Consider the following 22271-nt stretch of genomic DNA (forward strand, 5'->3'; position numbering starts at 1 on the left):
ACCCTGCACGGGACGCATCGGGCGGGGGGAAAGACTCGCCGATACCATGGTAACGGCAGACGCTGCGCTGGAGCTCGGCTCCCCGGGGACCGCAGCAGCCGCTGGAAACCGCCAGGTATCGGGCCTGGGAACCGAGGGGCCAGCACCCCGGAGGGGAGTCAGGGAGTGGGAGGGACCCCCGGGGGTTGGGACGGGGAGCGCGGGGGACCAGGGCGGGGTCTCCCCGGGATGGGGGTGGGGACAGGAGCGCGGTCGGTGACGGTGGAAGGGCCAAGACCCACGGGAGGGCTTGAGGCGGGAGCTGGGGAGAGCGGGGGGAAGGCCCGGGGCAAGCCCGTTGCGAAGGCGTCGGGAGGTGTGACAGAGACCGGGTTCGGGTCGGGCAAAACCCCCATAGTACAAGGGGCATCGGCCGTATCGAGCCACTTGGCCCCCATCACCGCCTCCACAGCCCGTGGCTGCCAGGGCCCCTGGGCTCAGTCGCTGGGAAAGACCCTGAAAGCATGTGCCTGGAATATCGCCCGTGCTACCCCTTTTACTCAGGCTCCTGGTTGCCTGCTGCATCATGTGCGGATCCTGTTCCCCCGGGGGTGGGATTTTCCCCAATATTCTCTGCATTTGGGGCATAACGTGTCGGACTCGTCCCCCCCTCCCCCGAGCCCCTCTGTGTGCTCTGGAGTCAAAGGTGTGAGCAGGGGTGAGGTCCATAACCTTTGTCCTGTGCAGACGGCTCTGATACGAGGTGCTGTAGCAAACTTGGAACTATATAGCTTAGACAGTTGACAGCACATGGTTTGAAGGTTTTTGGGAGAAGAAAGGGCAAGATTAGGGTAGTGGGGCAGATGCCTATGCCTCAGCCTTGGCCCTGGAGCAGGGGTAAAGAAAGAAATGTATTTGAAATGGGACCTAGCAAGAGCAAAAATTGGACAGTGTCTCTAAGAAAAACAGGAGATACACCAAATGCCCAAGCCTATGAGAAATGGAGTAGTCCCAGAATCAGCCACAGAAAGTGGTCTCTTTCCAGCCAACCCCACCATTCACCATACATATTGAGAAGTCTTCCAGGGACCTTTGAAATAAAAAGAAGCATCTCTGAAAGGGATAGAAAAGTTACTCAGAGGCCTTGTCTATACTCATATTTTGCTTTAAATTTCCCACTGAAGCATTACTACTATTTCAACTCCAGCACTGGTAGCAACAGTGCAAGCATAGTTTAGATAGGCAGCCACCATCATTTTAACTCTGCGGCTAAGAATTTCAAAGGTAGCTGCCAATTTTGCATGTCTCAATTTTCTGGTGCTCAGTTTGAGATATCTTAAAGAGGTCTGATTTTCATAAAGTGCTGGGCATCCACCCTCTGAAAAACAGGCCCTTTTAAGATGTCTCAAATTGGGCACCCAGATATTAAAGCATTCAAATCAACTAACCGCTTTTGAAAATCTTGTCATAAATTATCTGTACCTTCTCTGTACAGGATTGGATGACATAGTTAAAATAAAGTGGCTGGTTCACACAAGAGCTGTGCCAATGACAGCAACAATTAGACATTTTATAAAAACTGTCTAGTATAGATATAGCCTTATATCCTAGGAAAAGGACAGTTGATGGAAGAACAACAGAATTATTCTGTGCGATGCCTGTAGAAAGAGTTTAGGATTAGGTCTCACCAGCTGCATCTACACAGGGAAATGGAACCATAGATAGTTGATGCACTGGGATAACAGCAGCATAAGAACAATTGGGATTGTGCATCAACAATAGTTGTGTTGTTTTGTGTGTCATTTCCCCCGTGTCCCGACTAGTGCTGTACTACATTGTTGTAGTTGCATTGCCCTTTGAGTACCAATCCCACAGTTCATGGCACAGCTAACTAAAGCAAAAACTTATGGGAGATTTTGAAAGACCTTCTGAGATCCTAAGGGGATTCTGGGAGAAGAGGACAAACAGTCATTGTTCATCTCCTAAGTAGAGCCCTGCAAAGCTGTGGCTATTCACAGACTGTGTTTTCAGATCACAGAGCAGATGTGGATAAAATTTTTGTATCCGTGCAGGGCTCTACTCATAAGGTTTAGAGTTGGAGGCTTAGAGAATCAGAGAGTTTGGAAAATGCTAACTATTTCATCTTCCATTAGATCATCTTTATTATTTTATGTTATTTTATTGTTTTTAGGAACCATATAACTTTATTAATACTATCAAGTGATTATATCTCAAAATAATTATATATAAATAAAAACAACTGAGAAGTCAGTCATCTCCTTATCACAAAAAGCCTTCACCAGATTACATCAAACAGAACAAACAAACTCACCAACATTCACAGTAAGTTATAAGACCACATAATTTAGCAATTTTCTCACATCCATAACATCTCTGTAACAGAGGTTGACATCTTCTGTTATACAGGGATAGCTGAAATTTAACCCCAATTCTGTAAGGTGTTCAGATGCTTCTGTGATCAATAGAAAAAAGAGAGGTTAGGGCACGAGCCTACAACTGGGAACTCCTAGGTTCAAGTCGCTGTTCAACCGCAACCTTCCTGCATGACCTTGGACAAGTTGCGTAGTCTCTCTGTGTCTCAGTGCCCCATGTGTAAAATGGAGATAATAGCACTTCCTTAGCTCACAAGGGTTTTGTTAGGATAACTACGTTAAAGAATATGAGGTATACAGAGTTTTTCCTTTTACTCCCGTTGGTCTGTCTGTATCCATCCGCTGTGTCTTCTCTTATACTTAGATTGTAAACTCTTTGGGGCAGAGACTTGTCTCTTTGTTCTCAGTTTGTATAGCATGTAGCACAATGTGTTCCTGGCCTATGAGTGGGGTTCCTTGGGGCCACAATAATAATAAAGAATGAGGCAATAGGGGCTAGATAAGTACCTTAGAAAGTTTTCTAAGTATCTTGTGTCATAAATAGTGGGATTGGCATGTGAGTTTCTGACCAGAAATGATCACATCTAGAAAACAAAGTGCTTTTGTATTGTTATTTAAAAAAACAAGGAAAAAGCAATTGTTCTTTCTTCAGCTGTTATGTTTGTTTCTGTACACAGGTAAGCAGTAGATATGGATCTAGACAGCGTTTCCTCATTCTCTTCTATGCAAGCTCTTGCTAAACTGCTTGCTGACCCTCAGGAAGAAGACAGTGATGACAGTGACTTCGGGGTGAGTACCTGACAAGAAATAAAGAATCCTGTAGTCCAATGGGGTCAAATGCAGATCCGGTAGAAAATGCTGCAACTCCCATGGAAGTAAAAAGTTCAAGGGCCTGATTCTCCTCTCTCTTGCTGGTTTTATGTTGGTGTAACTCCATTGACCTCTATGGAGTGATTTTAATTTTCACTAGTGCAAATAAATAGATAATCAAACCTCAGAAATCTTTTCAGGTGCGCTAGACTGATTGAAACAGGAGGAAAATTATTGCAGGGTGCATTCTACAGAGAGAGAAAAGAAGAAATAGTAGGAGAGCTCATGGCCTGGGAACAGGAGAGAAATTGAATGCTCTGGTCAAAAGGAAATGAAAACATGTATCTGAAATAGCCTCAAATGCAGACTTAGCCCTCCCTTTCCCCACAGTCTCCTATAGATGAAGGCATTTACTCCTAGAGACAAATGGCTTCATAGGAAGGGATACAAAGATGCAGTGCAGCTTGAGAGTAAAGCCTGTGATAATTGAGGAGACTGAATGTACTGATTCTGTGTGTCTCTGAAACATTTTAGAGATAACTGATCATTCAAGTGCAATAGATATTGTTGGAGGGGATAGAATTGGGAGAGGTGAGTAATCATTGCAAGATGAAATATTTGGAAACAATGATTAAGGAGAGAAACATCTTTGCATTCTTTTATCTCAAATCATTGTGGGACTAGATGACAGTCATGGTGTCTGGAAAGTGTACTCTGTGCCCATACTATGCTATTGTCACTGTTGTTGGTATTTTCTGAGTGTGTGTATCAGGGGAGTTATGTGTCTGGCCCTGTTTGGCCGCAGCGGGAGCCTTCACAACTCTTTGAAAAGTCTGATAGTATCGTGTACGTGTTCTGTTGTGGCATAAATAAAAATGACAAATGTCTCAGTCCTCCTTCATGACATCGAATCCGCTACAGGAGCCAACTGGCTGGCCTTAGAACTTTCTTGTATAGTAGTCTGCATTTGGCGTTGGATGCAAGTCCCTCAAAATCCACCTTCAGTAGCGGGAGGCTATGAATCCTTCACTCTTCCTAACCATCCCTCAGTTCTTCTGTATCTGCCTTTGAAAGTTATTATTATGACTTAACATTTTGTCAGAAAATAAATCCCAATCATTTGTTTATGTCTTATTAATAAAATGAATAACACTTCAGTGTCAGCAATGGAAAATTGCCTTCAGTGATACCCGTGAAGTCTGTGTCAGTCTTCTTGTATGCCATGTAGCTGTAGCCATGTTGGTCCCAGGATATTAGAGAGACGAAGTGGGCGAGGTAATATCTTTTATTGGATCAACTTCAATAAAAGATATTACCTCACCCATTTGTCAATCTTCTTGGTGATTTGGAATCTTTGTTTTGATTTATTTTAATGTCCTCTGTGTGTGAGGTGCTTTTATCAAACCAAGACGTTTTTATATACATAGCAATGCTGCACACTGACTGCCTATTAGCATTATAGTGATTCATCATTTAAAATAAATGCTATTGCCTTGCATGGACGTTGGCGTTAAAAAGATTCTAAATGCTATGATGGGACTAAATGTAGTACACAGAACTGGTATGTAGCATTGTCATGGCAGGCAAAGTGGGGCAGTTTTCTCAAGTGCCCCATAGGAAAGATCCCTCGGATGCTAGTACTTGTGGCTATAAAGCTATAGTTATGTAATTCTTGTTTAAATGCAGCACATTAAGGCCATGGTCTCAAGGGGGAGAATGAGGAGGGACATGTTACATAGTGGTCAGAGCACAAGACTTTTCATTATTGCCATTGACTTGGACAAATAATTTAACTTTTCTGTGCCTCATTTTCTCCATCTCTAAAATGGGGATGATAATAATGCTCACAGGGAAGTTGTGAAAATGTAATTAATGTTTGTAAAGCATTCTGATATAGGTAGCTATTGCAGATATTCTCTGATGAACAGTGCTTTGTAAATACAAAGTATTATCGCAAAGTATTATTGCTATTAATTGTTTATTATTATTACTGATGTGGGCAATGGGAACATTCATTTCAGCTGTATTTGGCTTTTTTTAGTCACGTTCTTCTTCTGTCAGCACTGTGGGGCCCGGGAATATCGGACCAGCAAAGAAAGCAGAGCCCACAGGTAAGTTGAGTTGTAATCGAATGGTGTCAGCAAAGACATGGATCCACCATTACACTACCATAATAAAACAGCTGTAATAGCGGCAGCCTCTGACACAGCTTGTCTCAGCTATGACCGAAGGTAGTTACTTTCCTCTTTGTTGAGAGGGGAACAATAATTTGGCCTGCTAAACCCAGGGTTGTGAGTTCAATCCTTGAGGGGGCCATTTAGGGACCTGGGTTAAAAATCTGTCTAGGTATTGGTCCTGCTTTGAGCAGGGGATTGGACTGGATGACCTCTTGAGATCCCATCCAACCCTGATATTCTATGATATTCGAGGAGGGATAGCTCAGCAGTTTGAGCATTAGGCTGCTAAACCCAGGGTTGTGAGTTCAGTCCTTGAGAGGGCCACTTAGGGATCTGGGGCAAAATCAATACTTGGTCCTGCTAGTGAACGCAGGGGGCTAGGCTACAATGACCTTTCCAAGGTCCCTTCCACTTCTAGGAGATAGGATATCTCTATTTATTTTGGGGGGAGGGATAGCTCGGTGGTTTGAGCATTGGCCTGTTAAACCCAGGGTTGTGAGCTCAATCCTAGAGGGGGGCATTTAGGGATCCAGGGCAAAAATCTGTGAGGGGATTGGTCCTGCTTTGAGCAGGGGGTTGGACTAGATGACCTCCTGAGGTCCCTTCAAACTCTGATATTCTATGATTTTTCATGGCACTTTTTAACCTGAAGGGTTGAAACACTTTATAAACTCTGTACATACAGTGCCACTGAAATGTAGCATCTCTGAGATGGAGCATGTCAGCCACAGAAGACAGCACACTCCTGTTATGGGGCACAGGGAAATATTGGCAAATGTCTATTCTTACAAAAAGTGCTATGGAATCTTTAATGCTCACACAAAGCAGACAAGAGCTTGGTTTTTAGAGCTCATCTTCACATAATAAACTGTATGGGACTCAGTTTATCCACCCAATAAGGAGGAGAAGCTACTACCTGACCATGAAACCGTAGACACCTTCCTCAACCTGCCCCCCTCCCAACCCATTTAGGAAAAAGTTTGAGAGAAGAACTAAGCTTTACTATGTTCCCTGAAGATCACCAGACTCAAACTGTGCCAGAGCAAGGGGCTCCAGTCCTCAGTTGGGAGATTGGAAATTGCAGCAAAAGTGCTGATAAGAACCTAAGCACTGTAGGGCCTCATGCATTAGTGTCAACGCCTTGAATTTCATCCAGAAAAAAAAAAAGCCAGTGCAGTCTTTGCAGAATCCTTCCTGCTGCTAACACTGTCAGATAGTTGGGCAGCTGCATTATCCACCAGCTGTAACATTTGTATAGTCTTCAAGGGTGGCCCAATAGCAGTGAGTCATTCCAGAAGTCACAATGACATGGAGAACTGCAGTGAGAGCTGTGTCCAAAAGAAACAGTCACAAATATAACAAAGATACTTTTCAACACTGTTTCTGCTTAGGAATCCAGAAGCAATCAAGGAGCCAAAAGAACCCCAACCTGTATACTGGATGAAGGGAAGACACATCCCCTCAATAACAGGGGTAGATACCATCCCTGCCATATTCGCTATATGCTTTTTCCTAGTGTACATTATCACCTTTGTTTTGCAAGTCCCCAGTGATTTATGAAAAGGACCACTATATATTGTGCTGTTTACAAATGAGAGGAGAAAGGGGATCACTTTACAAATCATTTCTGCTCACTTAAAATCCTATTTGGAGGTGTCTCAGTATCCCATAATGCCTTTAGATTTCACCCATCCCAATTTGAGGAATGTCTGATGTTCTGTGACGTGGAGCAGAATATTCCCTGACTTTTCCTTACAGGCTGGGCAAAGGAGAGTAAAGTTTGTGGACATAAAAAAATCTCCTCCTTTCCTAAATCTCCACTTAGATTGTGGCCAGGTAGATCCTAGGGAGACTAGGAATACCTTGAAATACCTTGTATCACACAGCCGCACCATGGTTAAACACAGCAACCCTACAAGACAGAGCTAGAAGCTGACAGTATCAAATTCTCTCTTTCACCCCCTCTCCTAGTCACCCCTGATGTGAAGTCTGGAAATAGTAAAGATATCTGGAATACAGAAGAGGTGCCAGAAGGATCAGAGTTTGATGATATCTGGGATCCAAGGGAACAGCCAGAGTAAGTGTAACAGAGCTAAAACTGTGTTCATGGGTTTTGTGTAGCTGAAATACAAGCATGTTCTATGTAGCATATATATTGTGTTTAGATCAAAACACACACTACTGAAAAGCTTGTGTCATGGAAGGGAAGAAGGGATGTATAGTAGGGGTAGATTTCACTGCAATGTAAGCCCAGGGTTAGTGGGGCTTGAATCAGCTGACCTGTGTTAGGGAACCTTGGGCTTTGAGCATCTACATTGTATTTTAACCCTATGTTAAGTCTTTTCTAATCAGTGCTTGAACCTTGGACTCTAGCATCCACATTGCAGCGCACAGACCCAAGTCAAAGTAACCATATACCAGAGTCCCAACTCCCCCAGCTCTAGAACTGTGGTGCAGTGTGGGAAAACTTTACTGCCCATCCTGCACATTACCAGGAAGCATCTTGCTTTGCAAAAGGCTTGATCAGTTTGCTCTCCATTGCAAACCCAGGAGTCTCTCTGATAGTATTCTTGCAGATCAGTGATCTGAACAGAATGGGTTAACACTAACTGAAGATGCTACTGTTTGCAAAGTGTGGGTGGCTTCCGTTTTCAATAGAGTAGATTGTAGACTGTTGGAATGGGAAGGCCTAATGAAATTATCCCATGGAATTATGGGATACTGACTCCCAGGACCTGAGTCAAGTGTAGCTGTGTCTACACTGCAGAGTAATAGGGCTCAGACCTTGGGTCCTGGCTTAACTCAAGTTTGGACTCTTCAGCCCTGCAGGGTCCTGGGGCCCTGGGTCCGAGCCCTGGGTTAGCGCAATCGCAGTGTAGATGCAAGAGAGGTTAGATTTGGGCCGAGGCTCAAGCCCGGGTTCATGTTGCATGTAGACATATCCTGATGAGCTTTGCCTCCAAAGCAGCAACAATTAAAAAATGACTTTAATCTCTTCTGTGGAGGAGACCTTCTAATCTCATTACTGAAATTTGGAGTCTGTTATTCCTGTTATAAGATTATTCCCTGTGTCAGATGCTTGTGTAAAGTAGGATTAGGAGGGAAAGGAGGCCAGTGCCAGAATATATTTGCCTTTATACATGCCAAGTTTGTATAGAACATTACTGAATGTACCTGCTGCTTTTGTGACAGTAAGTGAGAGTTCCATTTTTTTGATAATGCTGTACTATATGGGAACGGGGGTTGGATTTATAATTCAGGGAATTAAGTGCTTTAGAGGCAAATACCTGCTGTCCGAGAAGTATTTTACAGTCAATGCTACTTTTCTAATGGATTGCATTCAATTAGAGATGGATTGTAAGAGGTCAGCCTAAAAATAGTAATAGACATCTTCCTTCCCCACCTCAAATAAATCATTCTTAAGTAGATGCTGTCATGTAGTTTAGGTTGTGAAGTGCTCTGATGTGATCTGGAAAATTCTCTAGCTCCAAGGGGCCAGATAATCCAAAAGGCAGCCTTTACATTAATCATCACAAAATATTGCACCCTGAGGGGCAGATCCTCAGTTGGTGTAAATTGGGGTAGTTTAATTGAAGTCAGCAGAGCTACACAGTGTATATCTGATTGAAGATTTGGCTCATAATTTCCGCTTTCCTCTGTGCCTAAATACAATTAGCCACTCAGTTGCCTGATCTAGAAACTAGGCTGAGTTTTCCCCTTTAAAATTAGACCTTAAAAATGAACATTTTTGACAGCCCTTTGTGTAGCCTCCACTTATGCGCCCACATACACGTGTGCACATTTTTATTTAAAACTATGACTTTTATTATCCTGTTAAGGTAAGGTAAATCTGTCCAATGCTGATATGAACCAAACTCTCTGGACCCATTCAGTCTCTACTGAAGGAGGTGCAGCTTTTCTCTAGCCCTGAGCAATTATGTAGTGTGTAGCACAGATAAAATGAGTATAAGTCTTCGTAATAGTTCAATTTAATGCATGGAAAAAGCTGTGAAAGGTAAATCTAGAGCTATTATTAGATAGATTTTATGTTGACTGAGAGACTAGAATTGTGTTACATGCATGCATGACTGCTGGAGATGAGGAAAAAAAAAGTGCTTGTTTCCATACAACTTTTCAACAGTCTAGAGAAATTGCTCTATTTTGCTCAATTTACTAAGAATGTTACATGTTCTAAATAGAATCTTCAGTTGTGTTTCCTCATTCATTAAAGACCAACAGAAAGAGAACATAGAATTCCAGATTTTGCTGCATTCTGAATTAGACAGACTGATTTGAAGAGAAAAAAATCAATGTATGTAAAATGGAATATCATTAAAATTAGCAGAGAAAGCTATGTTATTTTTGAGCTCCAGGATCCAAAATGATGGACAAGAAGTTGTTTGCAAAAGAATTACTTAACTGCATCCTTTTCAAATTTTCCCCCCAGGGGACTATCTAGGAGGTCTAGGAGATAAATATCACATCCACATGGTTCAATTTCCAGCCCCAGTGTCTTATTCCCTGGTCCTGCAAAGGCGGGTTGTGCTGTTGAGGCAGCATGCCCAGCATCTGGTGACAAGTGAAGGGTGACTCATTGTTCAAAATGAGCCCTCCAGCCAACTATGAAAGACAGTGATGGTTATGAATAGAGTCCAAAGCCAGGTGTCCCTTTGAAGGGCATGTGGAATGGAGGAAAATGGGGAATCCTAAGAGTGCCAGCAGAGATAAAAGGGCCTATATTCCCAGAAGAAACAATATTATACTCTTCTCCTGCCCTCCCTTAACATGGAGATTCATACAGGGTTTGATGACCAGTTTTGTCTCTGCTAGGTATGAGATTTTATTCAAGCAGCAGGTAGGAGCAGAGGACATCTTCCTGGGGATGAGCAGAAAGAACCCTTCCACAGCCTGTTGCGAGGACATGCTGGTGAGCATGACCCACATCTCCAGCTGCTTCTTCCCTTTTCCTCACTGTCTCCTTCAATGTAGCACATACCTACACAGCAGGTCTATTACTATCCTTGGGACTATGCAGGATCTGCTAAGTAGATTTCAGTGAATCTGCCATTGCCACTGACCTATACTAACCTGAGTAGTCATGCAGCTCCTTGAGAGCCAGGTATATTCAGAAAATACACAACCTGCCCAGATCTGTGGGCCAGGTTCAAACCTGGTATAAGTGGATGTAGGTCCAACTGGATGTTGCACCCACTTACCTATGACCTTGTGTGGTTGGGTTGTTTTTTTTCACACTTGAATAAATTCACTGAAGCAATAGTGCAGTTAATGAATAGACTGTCACAGCCAGGTTGTGGGTGGCAAACCAATTAGTCAGAGCCATAGTCACGAGACAGGAATCAGCTGTGTCAGGTTACTGGGAGGTCAGAAGCAGGATACAAACTGGAGATCAGCAGCCACAAGTCAGATGCCAAGAGTCAAGCCAGGTTAGGTTCCCAGAAGAGGAGGAGCAGGATGGAACCCAGTTGTTCAGGCAAATTCCCATTCCTGCTGCTGGCTTCAATCAGCTGCTCTGGGACTTCACTAGTCAGTGCTCAGGGGCAGAGCCTCATACCAGGGCTGGACTTCATGCAGCCCAGGTAGGCTACTGTTAGCAGGCTGCCAGCGGGAGGATTGGAGTGTGGCTGCTCCCATGAACCTTGTGGGTCATGGCACTGCATGAAGTGTTGGAATGTTACAACATTGTGACAGTCCTCAAAGTCACATGTATCTGCACCTCTCCCCTTATTATATGATCAGTGACCTCCCTCATCTGCAAAATTCATGTGTATTTTATTCTAGTTGGTGCACGGTGTTCCGGGCCTTTACCAGAGATGGGGCTTTAAGTGACTGCAAAAGATCTTTCAAGTAGGCTTTCACCTATGGATTTCTGTAAAGGATAGGGGTATCTGCAGACTTCATGAAACCGTGGAAAGAAATTACTACTTCATCTTTCTTCTGATAGAAATCACCTCTGCAAAATGCTGGCTCTGATCTTTTATAGACCATAGTACTGCAAAGCTCATCTCAGTCTCCAGTGCATCTCCCTGCCATTACCTCTCCCACCCTTTTGTCTTACCTGTTCCTGTTTTTTCAGATTAAAATCAAACTGCCAGATACAAAGTCCTCAGACATTACACTTGACATCCAGGACAAGATTCTTGACCTTCGAACCCCCAAAAAGTAAGCAAAGCAGCATTGTTATAAGTTCTCTCTGTAACGGAATTTAACAAAGGTTTCAGGGGAATGATCAGCAGCATGCAAAGGTGTTGATGCAGATGTGATTATTTAATTGCAAAGAAAAAATACAGATAGATGGAAACGCAGCCATTATTAATCTGTTAGATTAATAGTGGCCTAGGTTTGGGGCCCTGTAGCGAAGCGAGACTCACTGGTGCAGCACCTCCTGCTGGTCATCTTGGGAATTAGTTCTTGTCCAGCCCAGAGTGCCTTCTGCAGGCCAGAGTCTTGCCTGCCTGCTTTAAGGGCCCTGTGTCTCTCCCAGACCCCACTGCCCCTTTACCCTAGGTTTCTGCCCCACAGTATCCCCACACTCTGGGTCTCCCCTCCTAGGGGAACCCCCAACCCTCTACATTCACCACACCTCAGTGGTGACTGCCAGTCATCATCTAACCCCCATTCACTGGGGCAGACTGCAGGGTAATGGCTACTCATCATTGGCAAGGGAGGTTTGGGCCTGCTGCCTTTCCCTGAAGCCCAGTACTTCTCTAGCCTCTCCTGTCAGGCCTCAGCTCCCTAGCACTGCTCTGTCAATGGTACCCTTTGCTCCTTCAGGCAACTAAGTCAGTCTCTCTCAAACCCTAGGACAAGACTGTCTACCTTCTCCCCAGGAGTCCTTCTTATACTGGCCCAGCCAAGCACTGATTGGCTACCTCAAGCCCATCCATGATTGACTCCCCAGGACAGCCCTTTCCCAGGGCTGTTTTAACCTCTTCAAGGTCAGAGCAGGGTGACCACCTCACTACAGGCCTATAACAGGGTTCCACATCCCACCCCAATTCCTGGGGCCCACTTGCTGCCCCCAATAAGACTCAGAGAGGCTTCAGGGTTGTGAAACACCTGTGTCTTTATTTATATAAGGTTCTCCCACCACCAGTGTCTGTCTGTACAAGTCTTGCAGGATTAGTCACCTCCTTTACAGGTAGAGGCCAGCAGCCTCCAGCTCCCTCCTTCACTGACTGACTCCTCCCTAGCTACCCCCTACCTTTTGGCTCCCTCCCAGCCTTTATAGCTCTTGGCTTGTCAAACCAGCAGGTGTTGCCAATCCTCAGGCCAGCATCAGGCCTTTTCCATCAGCCCCAATCTGCTTCCCCTGACTGGAGCTTACTGGGCAGGGGCTATTTAGGTGCTTTTGCACCAGCACGCTGCTACAAGGCCCCTAAAACTAACCTCTCTGGAGACCTCTATAATCCTTCTCTGTCAAGGATAGCCTTAAAACAGCAAACCTATGGGCCAAAATTGTAGTCCTCTAAAACTAGGCTTACAATTCTGAATGCCTACTTAGTTATTTGGCCACAAATGCCACGTGTGCATGCATACAGCTGTGCACACACAAAGATGGAGGGCCATCTGCAAGTGGATCCAAGAGCTGTGATCTGGATTAAGGCCAGAAGAAGGTTGTCTCTAATAGGCTAACTATATAATACCACATAAAGGGCCAGCTTCATATCCTTCCAAAAGCATTTTAAGCTCTGCATAGCCTTTATATACAGAGAGCAGATGTTTTTCCTATCTTCCAGCAACAGGTTAAGTGTTTTGGGTATCTATGATTAGTAGGTTGAACATATACACCCAGCTCATATTCTTCACCATTGAAAAGATCCAAACAGCCGCAGTGTTTATTTTTAAGTTGATGCACAAATACACAGAGCTTCAAAGCACATATTTTAATAAATACTAAAGAAAAACTTTATTTTAAACATTAAAAATATAGGAATTTCCACACTGGAAACAAAAGTCCATAGGGCCTTCTGAGCACTGATCAGACCTACTGAAGTCAATATAGTTATACCAGGGATGAATTTAAGCAAAAGACCTATGAATACTGGAAGGTCACACTAAATTAATGTGGCACCAAATTTTCCCTTCTGAAATGCAACACTAGCCTTTGGAAGTGATGCCAGTCGAAAAGAAGGAGAAATGCATATTAAGCCAGCAACCACTGGTTAGGCAAAAACTCCTAGTTGCAAAATCAGACTCTAAGTATACACTGCAGATGTAGGGAAACCTCAACATGCTGCTTCTCTTGTGATCCAGTTTCTTTGCTGAGTCAGAGATTTGCCATATCTTCTTTGCTTCTAGACATTGCAAGTCCTGAGTCCAACAAATAAAGAGATTTTCAGTAAATCTGAACTATCTGAACTAGTGTTGATTTCTCAAGTGTAGGTGCAATTCTTTGCACTATGAAAGAAAGTAAGATTTTCGGTCCTATAGAGAATCATAAACTTTAAAGTCAGAAGGGACCATTATGATCATCTAGTCTGACCTGCACAATGCAGGCAACAGAATCTCACCCGTCCACTCCTGTTTCAAAACCCTAACCTATGTCTGAGCTATTGAAGTCCTCAAATAGTGGTTTAAAGACTTCAGGTGCAGAGAATCCTCCAGCAAGTGACCCGTGCCCCACCCTGCAGAGGAAAACGTAAAACTGCCAGGGCCTCTGCCAAACTGCCCTGGAGGAAAATTCCTTCCCGCCCCCAAATATGGTAATCAGCTAAACCCTGAATATGTGGACAAGACTCACCATCCAGACACCCAGGAAAGAATTCTCTGTAGTAACTCAGATCCCACCCCATCTCACATCACATCACAGGCCATTGGGCATATTTACCACTAATAGTCAAAGATCAATTAATTGCCAGAATTAGGCTATCCCATCATACAATCCCGTCCATAAATTTATCAAGCTTAGTCTTGCCCCCTCTGCTCCCCTTGGAAGGCTGTTCCAGAACTTCACTCTTCTGATGGTTAGAAACCTTCGTTTAATTTCAAGTCTAAACTTCCTGATGGCCAGTTAATACCCATTTGTTCTTGGGTCCACATTGGAACTGAGCTTAAATAATCTCCCCTCCCTGGTTTTATCCCTCTGATATATTATAGAGAGCAATCAGATCTCCCCTCAGCCTCTTTTGGTTAGGCAGCGGTCGCAACCTTTCAGAAGTGGTATGCCCAGTTTCATTATTCACATCGATTTAAGTTTCGTGTGCCAGTAATACATTTTAACGTTTTCATAAGGTCTCTTCTCTATAATCTAATATATATATACTAAACATTACGTATGTAAAGTAATAAGGTTTTAAAAGTTTAAAAGCTTCATTTAAAATTAAATTAAATGCAGAGCCCCTGGACCGGTGCCAGACCGGCAGTGTGATTGCCACTGCAAAATCAGCTCGCTTGCTCCTCGGCACACGTGCCATAGGTTGCCTACCCTTGGTTAGGCTAAACAAGCAAGCTCTTTGAATCTCCTTCATAAGACAGGTTTCCATTCCTCGGATCATCCTAGTAGCCCTTCTCTATACCTGTTCAGTTTGAATCTCCCTTCTTAAACAGTGGGAGACCAGATGCATACACATTCCGAGAGGTCTACCACTGCCTTGCTATAACGGTACTAGCAACTCTTATCTCTACTGGAAATATCTCGCCTGAGCACCCAAGACCACATTAGCTTTTTTCACGGCCATATCACATTGGCGCTCATAGTCACCTGTGATCAACCAATACTGACGAGTTCTTTTCCTCCTCTGTTACTTTCCAACTGATGCGTCCTCAGCTTATAACAAAAATTCTTGTTATTAATCCCTAAGTGCATACCTTGCACTTTTTCACTATTAAATTTCACTCTTATTACTATCTCCAGTTTACAAGGTCATCCAGATCTTCCCTATATATCCTAGCCCTTCTCTGTATTAGCAATACCTCCCACTTTGTGTCATCCGCAGACATTATTTAGCACATTCCCACTTTGTCCAAGGTCAGTAATAAAAAGATAACTGTGATTGTGCCAAAACCACCCTGAGAACTCCACTAGTAACCTCCTCTGCCGACAGTTCGCCTTTCAGTATGACCGATATGTTGTCTCCCCTTTAACCAGTTCCTTATCATCTTTCATTTTCATATTGATCCCCATCTTTTCATTTAGCTAATAATTCCCCATGTGGAACCATATCAAATGCCTTACTGAAATCAAGGTAAATTAAATCCACTGCATTTCTTTTCTAAGAAATCTGTTACCTTCTCAAAGAAGGAGATCAGGTTGGTTTGGAACAATCTACTTTTGTAACATGTTGTATTTTGTCCCAATTAACTTGGCCTCCAATTCCTAATATTTCTCCTTCAAAATTTTTCAAGACTTGCATACTACAGAATGTCAAACTAACAGCCTGTAATTACCCAGATCACTTATTTTTCCTTTCTTAAAAATAGCAACTATGTTAGCAATTCTCCAATTATACGGTACAATTCCTGAGTTTACAGATTCATTAAAATTCTTGCTAATGGTCTTGCAATTTCATGTGCCAGTTACTTTAATATTCTTGGATGAAGATTATCTGGGCCCCCCAATTTAGTCCCATTAAGCTGTTCAAATTTGGCTTATACCTCGGATGTGGTGATATCTACCTCCATATCCTCATTCCCATTTGTCATCCTACCATTATCCCTAAGCTTCTCATTAGCTTCATTAAAAACTGAGGCAAAGTATTTGTTTAGATATTGGGCCATGCCTAGATTATCCTTAACCTTCAGTCCATCCTCAGTGTTTAGTGGTCCCACTTCTTTCTTTGTTTTCTTCTTATTTATATGGCTATAGAACCTTTTACTATTGGTTTAAATTCCCTTTGCAAGGTCCAACTCTACATGGCTTTTGGCCTTTCTCACTTTATCCCTACATGTTCTGACCTCACTAAGGTAGCTTTCCTTGCTGATCACTCCCATCTTCCACTCCTTGTTGGCTTTCTACTTTTTCATAATCACCTCTCTGAGATGCTTGCTTATCCAGCTTGGTCTACAATTCCTGCCTATGAATTTTTTCCCATTCTTGGGATGCAGGCTTCTGATAGTTTCTGCAACTTTGGCTTGAAGTAATTCCAGGCCTCCTCTGCCTTTAGATCCACAAGTTCTTTAGTCCAATCCACTTCCCTAACTGCAAATGCTGGACACAGCTGAGGAAAGGAGCACAAAGGAACTGTGCGCAGCAATCTGGTCCCAGGGCTGGATCTGTGTCAGACCACTGTAAAGCTGCTTTAGGCTGCTCTGAACTATGCCAGCTCCCGATGGCCCATTCCAGCAGCCAGGGCACAGGGAATTCAGACTACACCCCTCTGCCATCGACCCCTACTACAGCAGAGGGCCAGGAAGGGCATGATGTAGAACCAACATGACAGAGCATAGTTTCGAGCAGTCATGAGACTGTGCTGACTCCATGTCAGCCAAGGATTCCCCCACGCTTGGAGCAATCCTTGGCTAGCCAGATCCCCTGGATTCAAGGTCTCTTGTGTCATTGGCGTGGCCAAAACCTTTAATCAGGATGCTCCTATTATTTTTCCTTCATTGGGGAAGTTAAGTTACTGCTCCCTGTGGTATATTTTCTTCAAACACATGTTCAGACTGTATGCATTATTCAGATTTTTACCACTGTGACACCATTAGGGATGTGTCTCATTCTCACTCTGCATCTAAAATGCACCACTGTGCAGCAGCAAGAGCTGTGAGAAGCCCAACAATCCATCACTGGAAATCTTTGTCAGAGTGCAAAGCCAAGAGCATGTTGAGAGAGAACCAGATTTGGAATTATTCGAGGGCCCACTGGGGCAGATCCCCAGTAGTTCAGTGAGTCCCACAATCTCACACTGTCTAAATTAACGTGGCCCATCACATTCTGGTTTCTGAACAGCAAACACTAGCCTGGCGCTAGTAATTTGCATTCTCTTCTCTAATGCCTACCTAGGGCTGGGACTGAAAAATCCTGTTTCCTGTTTTCTAGGAAGCTGCTACTGCATCTCCCCCACCCTGTGGACAGCAAGAGTGGCAAAGCTTGTTTCATTTCAGAAAAGGAGACCCTGGAAGTCACCTTGAGGATGAAAAGAGAGTTTGACTTCATCAACTTTGCCTGAGGGAAATGGGGAATATTTTCAAACAGTGATCTATAAGGCTACCTGATTGATAGCCAAACGTTGGCCTGTTCCCCTTGGGAATGGTTCAGGAAGGATCGATCCTTCCACTGCAGTTCCTGGTTGTGCAGTTAGGCAGTGTGATGAACCACCCCTTATATCTGTTGGAGGTGAATAGGAATCAGAGGTGTCTGAGCAAGTATAGTATAGTATTTCTATCTCTGTGCAATTCTGTCTCTGAGCTTGGGATCGCAGCCTTACCATATAAATTCTCAGAACCTCTGAATTGTCTCTGAACTCATCTTGGTGTTTGAGTGTGACCCAGAACACCAGCTGTAATAGCCAATGGAACAGGACTGCGAGACACTTTTTCTGCCTCTTAGATAAAATTCTGCAGAGATCATAGATGGAGATGATCCCATCTTTAGCCTCTCCTGGAACTCTACTGTTTGTTGTACGGGGTTCCCAGGTTAAACTTGATCTTCTCCTGTTAGATAGCACTCATCATTGCATATCTCAGAAAGGAGATGCCCATGAGTATGTGGTTCTGGAATAGAAGCCATGGATCTGATCCAAAACCCACTGAAGTCAATGGAAACACTCTTGTTGACTTCACTGAGCTTTGGATTAGGCCTTAGATGGTGGTGCATCACTTGGTCCAGAGGGCAGGACCAAACCAGACATATATATTTGGTTTGAATTATTTGTCACTGAGTTGCTGCTGTTAATGTGATGCTGTAGTCTACTCTCTATGAATAATTAAAATGTTACTCCTACTCTAACTAAAATGCTTGCATTGACACCTTTTTGGGGAGATCGGGCCCTGAAACCAAAACATATAATGACTGGGAAAAAATGAGACAAACTTACTCAGTAATGGGACAAACTTACTGGTCAGTTTGGTTTCCAAATCATGTAAAGCGCCATCATACCGAGGTTCAGTTTTAATTTATAGATAGATTGATTCATTATAACAGTGTGCATATTTGTTAAGTACCATTACATTTAAAAATGTAAGTAATTACAATAAACAGATTTGAAATATGCATAAAGATATAAAAATACTAAGGAAAGTCATGCAGTTGGCATTAATGCATTTAATTTGGGAGTATTTTGATGAGAAAGGGACTGAAAATACTCCACCGTGTAAGATACAGTATACATTCTATGTCCCAGATTTAGAAGGCCTCTTCATAGCATCTGTTCCAAATAGGAAAACTGGCCAATCTGCAGTATTTAAATATATATTTTCACGTATACTATATGTGCAACAAATGTCATTATTTATAGAACAAATACACGGAAAATATATGGTGTCTTTATGGCTGATACCATGTTATAAACCCTCAGTTATTCTATTCCTCCGCTTAGGGCAGGAATGGAGATGAAGATGGAATGGTGGTGTTAAACCATCTGTGCTTCCTGTGTTCTGGGGCTTTGCAAGGGGCCTACCTGATGCCCAGGCAAGCTAGAGCAGCCTCGGGCCTCCTCTAATTTAAAGTCTGCTTACCATGGTCCCCAAGAATCTGAGAAGAGTTGATTATAAATTATTTGGGACAGGGAGTGTCTTTTTGTTCTGTGTTTGTTCAGTGCCTAGCACAGTAGGTCCTAGTTCATGAGAGGGAGGGGCTCCTAGGCAGTATTGCAATACAGATGAATAATAACACTGTAGTGCTCTCTGGCTACACCTCCAACTACCCTCCAAATGCCCTCTCCATGAGCGGCTGGGAGTGAGCTACCACGGAACGCTTATTTCAGCTCTCCACTTGCCGCGTAGGCCTTCTGTGCTATAGAGGGCCATTTCCACCAACTTCAAAGCCCCTTGGAGTAGTCAGGATAATGTAGTATGCACTTTATTCTGACTGTTGAACCTCTTGGCTTTCAAGAATAGTTTACTGAATTGTGTGGTGCAGTGTTAGCTACGCACCCTGCTGTGCCTCTGCCTCTACCCTCATCTGTCTGATTAAATGGGAAATACATGCTGTATTAATTGTGCCAATCTCCTCCTACCTCTACCTCTCTCCAAAGTGGGTTCCTCTGTGTAGCCCTGGAGTACCTTCCAGGGACACAGTGGTGTATACTCAAGAAACACTCCTCCTTCACTAGCAGCCAGACCAATAAATCCTTGTAACACTCTGCAGATGTGTGCTGGAGTTAATCATCCAAGAAGCAAACAGGTATCTACTCCATGATTAGAGTGGAGAGAGGACAAACTGGACCTGGGCTTTAATGGATTGGATATGTTTAACAACCAAGATCTTGTAGTCAGTTTAACAATACAATGTCTTGGGGCTGCATGAAAGTGGAGGAAGGAGAGTGACTGTCTCCGCTGTGACCAGTGCCCATGCAGCTAATTTCATGACAGGTTGTAAAGGGGAGATGGATCCCTCACGATGGAGATGACACACTGTCAATGATCTCCCACGAGAAGCATTTTCTATTGGATCGATGACAATTTGCAACCTTCAGTGTATGTCTCTATTAGGCTGCGTCACATCCTAGGAAAAACCTAAGTGTGTCAAGGCATTTCAACCACTGCCTTTAAATTGGTCCCTTTGCTGAAACCCGGGTAACAGTACCCACTGCTATCGTGTTAATGATCTGTCTGGAAAACAAAAGGAAAATTGCAGTTTAGAGCATCTTAACTTCTGGCAAGGCCTAAGGGCCTCCTGAATTTCTGTTTGCCAGAGGACTTCAATAAATCACACCAGGCACTGGCTCCAACTCTGAGAATCAATGCACAAGGAGATTGTGCTGGTGTATGAGAAAGCTGAGCTCATTATTTCTGGCTGAGTGTATACAGGCCGCTGGTGCCAGAAGTTAACAGCACCGGCCCTTCTTGGAAAAAGGCTAGCTTTGTGGTCGTTTGACAAAAAGATACTACCTCTGTTACATAACAGGAATTGCATTTATGATAGGGCTGTAAAGCGATTTAAAAAATTAATCGCGAGTAATCGCACTGTTAAACAATAATAGAATACATATGTTTTCTACATTTTCAAATATATTGATTTCAATTACAACACAGAATACAAAGTGTACAGTGCTCACTTAATATTTATTTTTGATTATAAGTATATGCACTGTAAAAAAACCGAAGAAATTTATTTCAGAGACGCACTGAAGAGCCTCCAGACAATAAAGGATATTTGGTCACTGCTACCGTAGGACAGATTTGAACTAGTGGTGTCTGAAGGCATCAAGTTCTACTTAAATAATTGATTTACAGGTACATTTGTTATTAATAACCTCTCGGAAGCGCAAGACTGCTTTCAAATCCATGAGGTGAATCTGTGTTTTTATTTGCTTTATTGGTAACAGAGTAGATCCCTATTTGTCTGGAGGCTTCTGTGTACAGTTTATCATCCCAATCAAGTGCATTTCCCTAATTCTGAACAGAAACTACTTGAAGTGGCTCTCAAATTCTCACACTCCTCCCATCAAGGGTGACAGAAGCCTGCCACTGCAGGGATTTTTCCACAAATTGAGCTGAAATGCAATTGGACTGGAGGGGCAGAGGTGCTGCCAAGTCTCTGAGAACCCTTGGGCTGCTGTCTGCCTAAAGGAGTTAACTTTAAGCAAGGGCATTATCAAAGTTTTGCTTTACTTAACCAGCACCTGCAGAGATCTTTCAGAAGGGACACAAAGCGTCATTCGCCTCTAGAACATCACAGCAACTTACCACTTCATCACCTGCAGGCATCGGCATCATCATTAACCAAAATTACCAGGCCAGTCAAACAGCAGCACTAACCATTAAGTATCATCAAGCTTTATTTGGCTGCTTGAGAAAATTAAGACTATAAGAGCTGCCATACTGGGTCAGATCATGGTCTATCTTGCCCAGCATCCTGTCTCGAACAGTGGTCCGTACCAGAGCTCAGGATTAAGTGTGTCTGTGAAAGAGTGTAGTACAGCACACCATTAAGGGACAGGCTGGAGCCTACAATCAAGACAGTGTGGGTATAATCCTGGAGGCCCTTGCCCACCCTGGGGCTGGGCTATTTAAACAGGAATAGGAAGCTAAGTGAGAAGAAGGGACTAGAAGCCATGCAGGCTGTAGTAGTTGCTGTCTCAGGCTCCTGGAGACTTGACTGATCAAGGTCAGAGATTTCGTTTTGTGGACTAATTTAAGTTTGGGAGTGCTGAACCAGGGTCCTAAGGTGAGGGCTTTATGAACTGTGGTTAAACTGTTCCTTCCCTGAGACCTTATTAAAGAGGAGAGACTTATATTCTTAGTTTGTATTCTGTTTCCCTTTGCCCGGACCCTTTTAAGTGAATTTATTGGTGCCCCAATTGGGGAAATTAAGGTGGGACACACTCATAGTGCCACACCTGACTGCAAGGGGGCATGCAGGGATGGCACATACCTTTTCTTTCCTTTCTCCTCCCACACTCTCAGGTGCATAGGGCAGCTGCCATTTTCTGCCATTTATTTCATCTTGTGCTGGTCTGTTCAGGCTTCTGAGTGTCATTCTGATGGATTTAGTTTTGTTCTCTGTTGTTCTGCCTAATATTTCTTTAGGTTGCCCTGTTTCTCTTCCCAGGTGGTGTCCATATTATTGTTTGACATGGAAGTCATGTTGGTGATATCTTAAAGCGTGTCCTAAATATGTCCAGAATTGTCTTCTTACTACAGTTGATGCTTTAGGGTATGTCTACACTACGATATTAGGTCGATTTTATAGAAGTCGATCTTTAGAAAGTGATTTTATACAGTCGATCGTGTATGTCCCCACTAAGTGCACTAGGTCAGTGGAGTGCGTCCGACTCACAGAGTGGTGCAC

The 22271-nt window shown here is 43.4% G+C and overlaps 1 protein-coding gene across 1 annotated transcript; it reads left to right on the forward strand.

The window, feature by feature from the left end:
• The first annotated feature begins 33 nt into the window (after positions 1 to 33).
• DNAAF6 (dynein axonemal assembly factor 6) lies at positions 34 to 19034 on the forward strand. The gene is made up of 7 exons (XM_032772210.2): positions 34 to 115; positions 3050 to 3161; positions 5224 to 5293; positions 7331 to 7436; positions 10190 to 10286; positions 11454 to 11539; positions 17358 to 19034. The coding sequence occupies exons 2-7, from the start codon at positions 3063 to 3065 to the stop codon at positions 17485 to 17487; spliced, it is 588 nt and encodes a 195-aa protein (XP_032628101.1). The 5' UTR covers positions 34 to 115; positions 3050 to 3062; the 3' UTR covers positions 17488 to 19034.
• The last annotated feature ends 3237 nt before the right edge of the window (positions 19035 to 22271 follow it).

The sequence above is a fragment of the Chelonoidis abingdonii genome, chromosome 8, assembly GCF_003597395.2.
Source record: "Chelonoidis abingdonii isolate Lonesome George chromosome 8, CheloAbing_2.0, whole genome shotgun sequence".
NCBI lineage: Eukaryota > Metazoa > Chordata > Testudines > Testudinidae > Chelonoidis > Chelonoidis abingdonii.

Excerpts from the sequence above, each read along its gene's own strand:
- DNAAF6 (XM_032772210.2), top strand. The coding sequence starts at position 3,063 with ATGGATCTAGACAGCGTTTCCTCATTCTCTTCTATGCAAGCTCTTGCT. Across the intron at positions 3,162-5,223 it reads GTGATGACAGTGACTTCGGG|TCACGTTCTTCTTCTGTCAG; the intron begins GTGAGTACCTGA and ends GGCTTTTTTTAG. Across the intron at positions 7,437-10,189 it reads GATCCAAGGGAACAGCCAGA|GTATGAGATTTTATTCAAGC; the intron begins GTAAGTGTAACA and ends TGTCTCTGCTAG.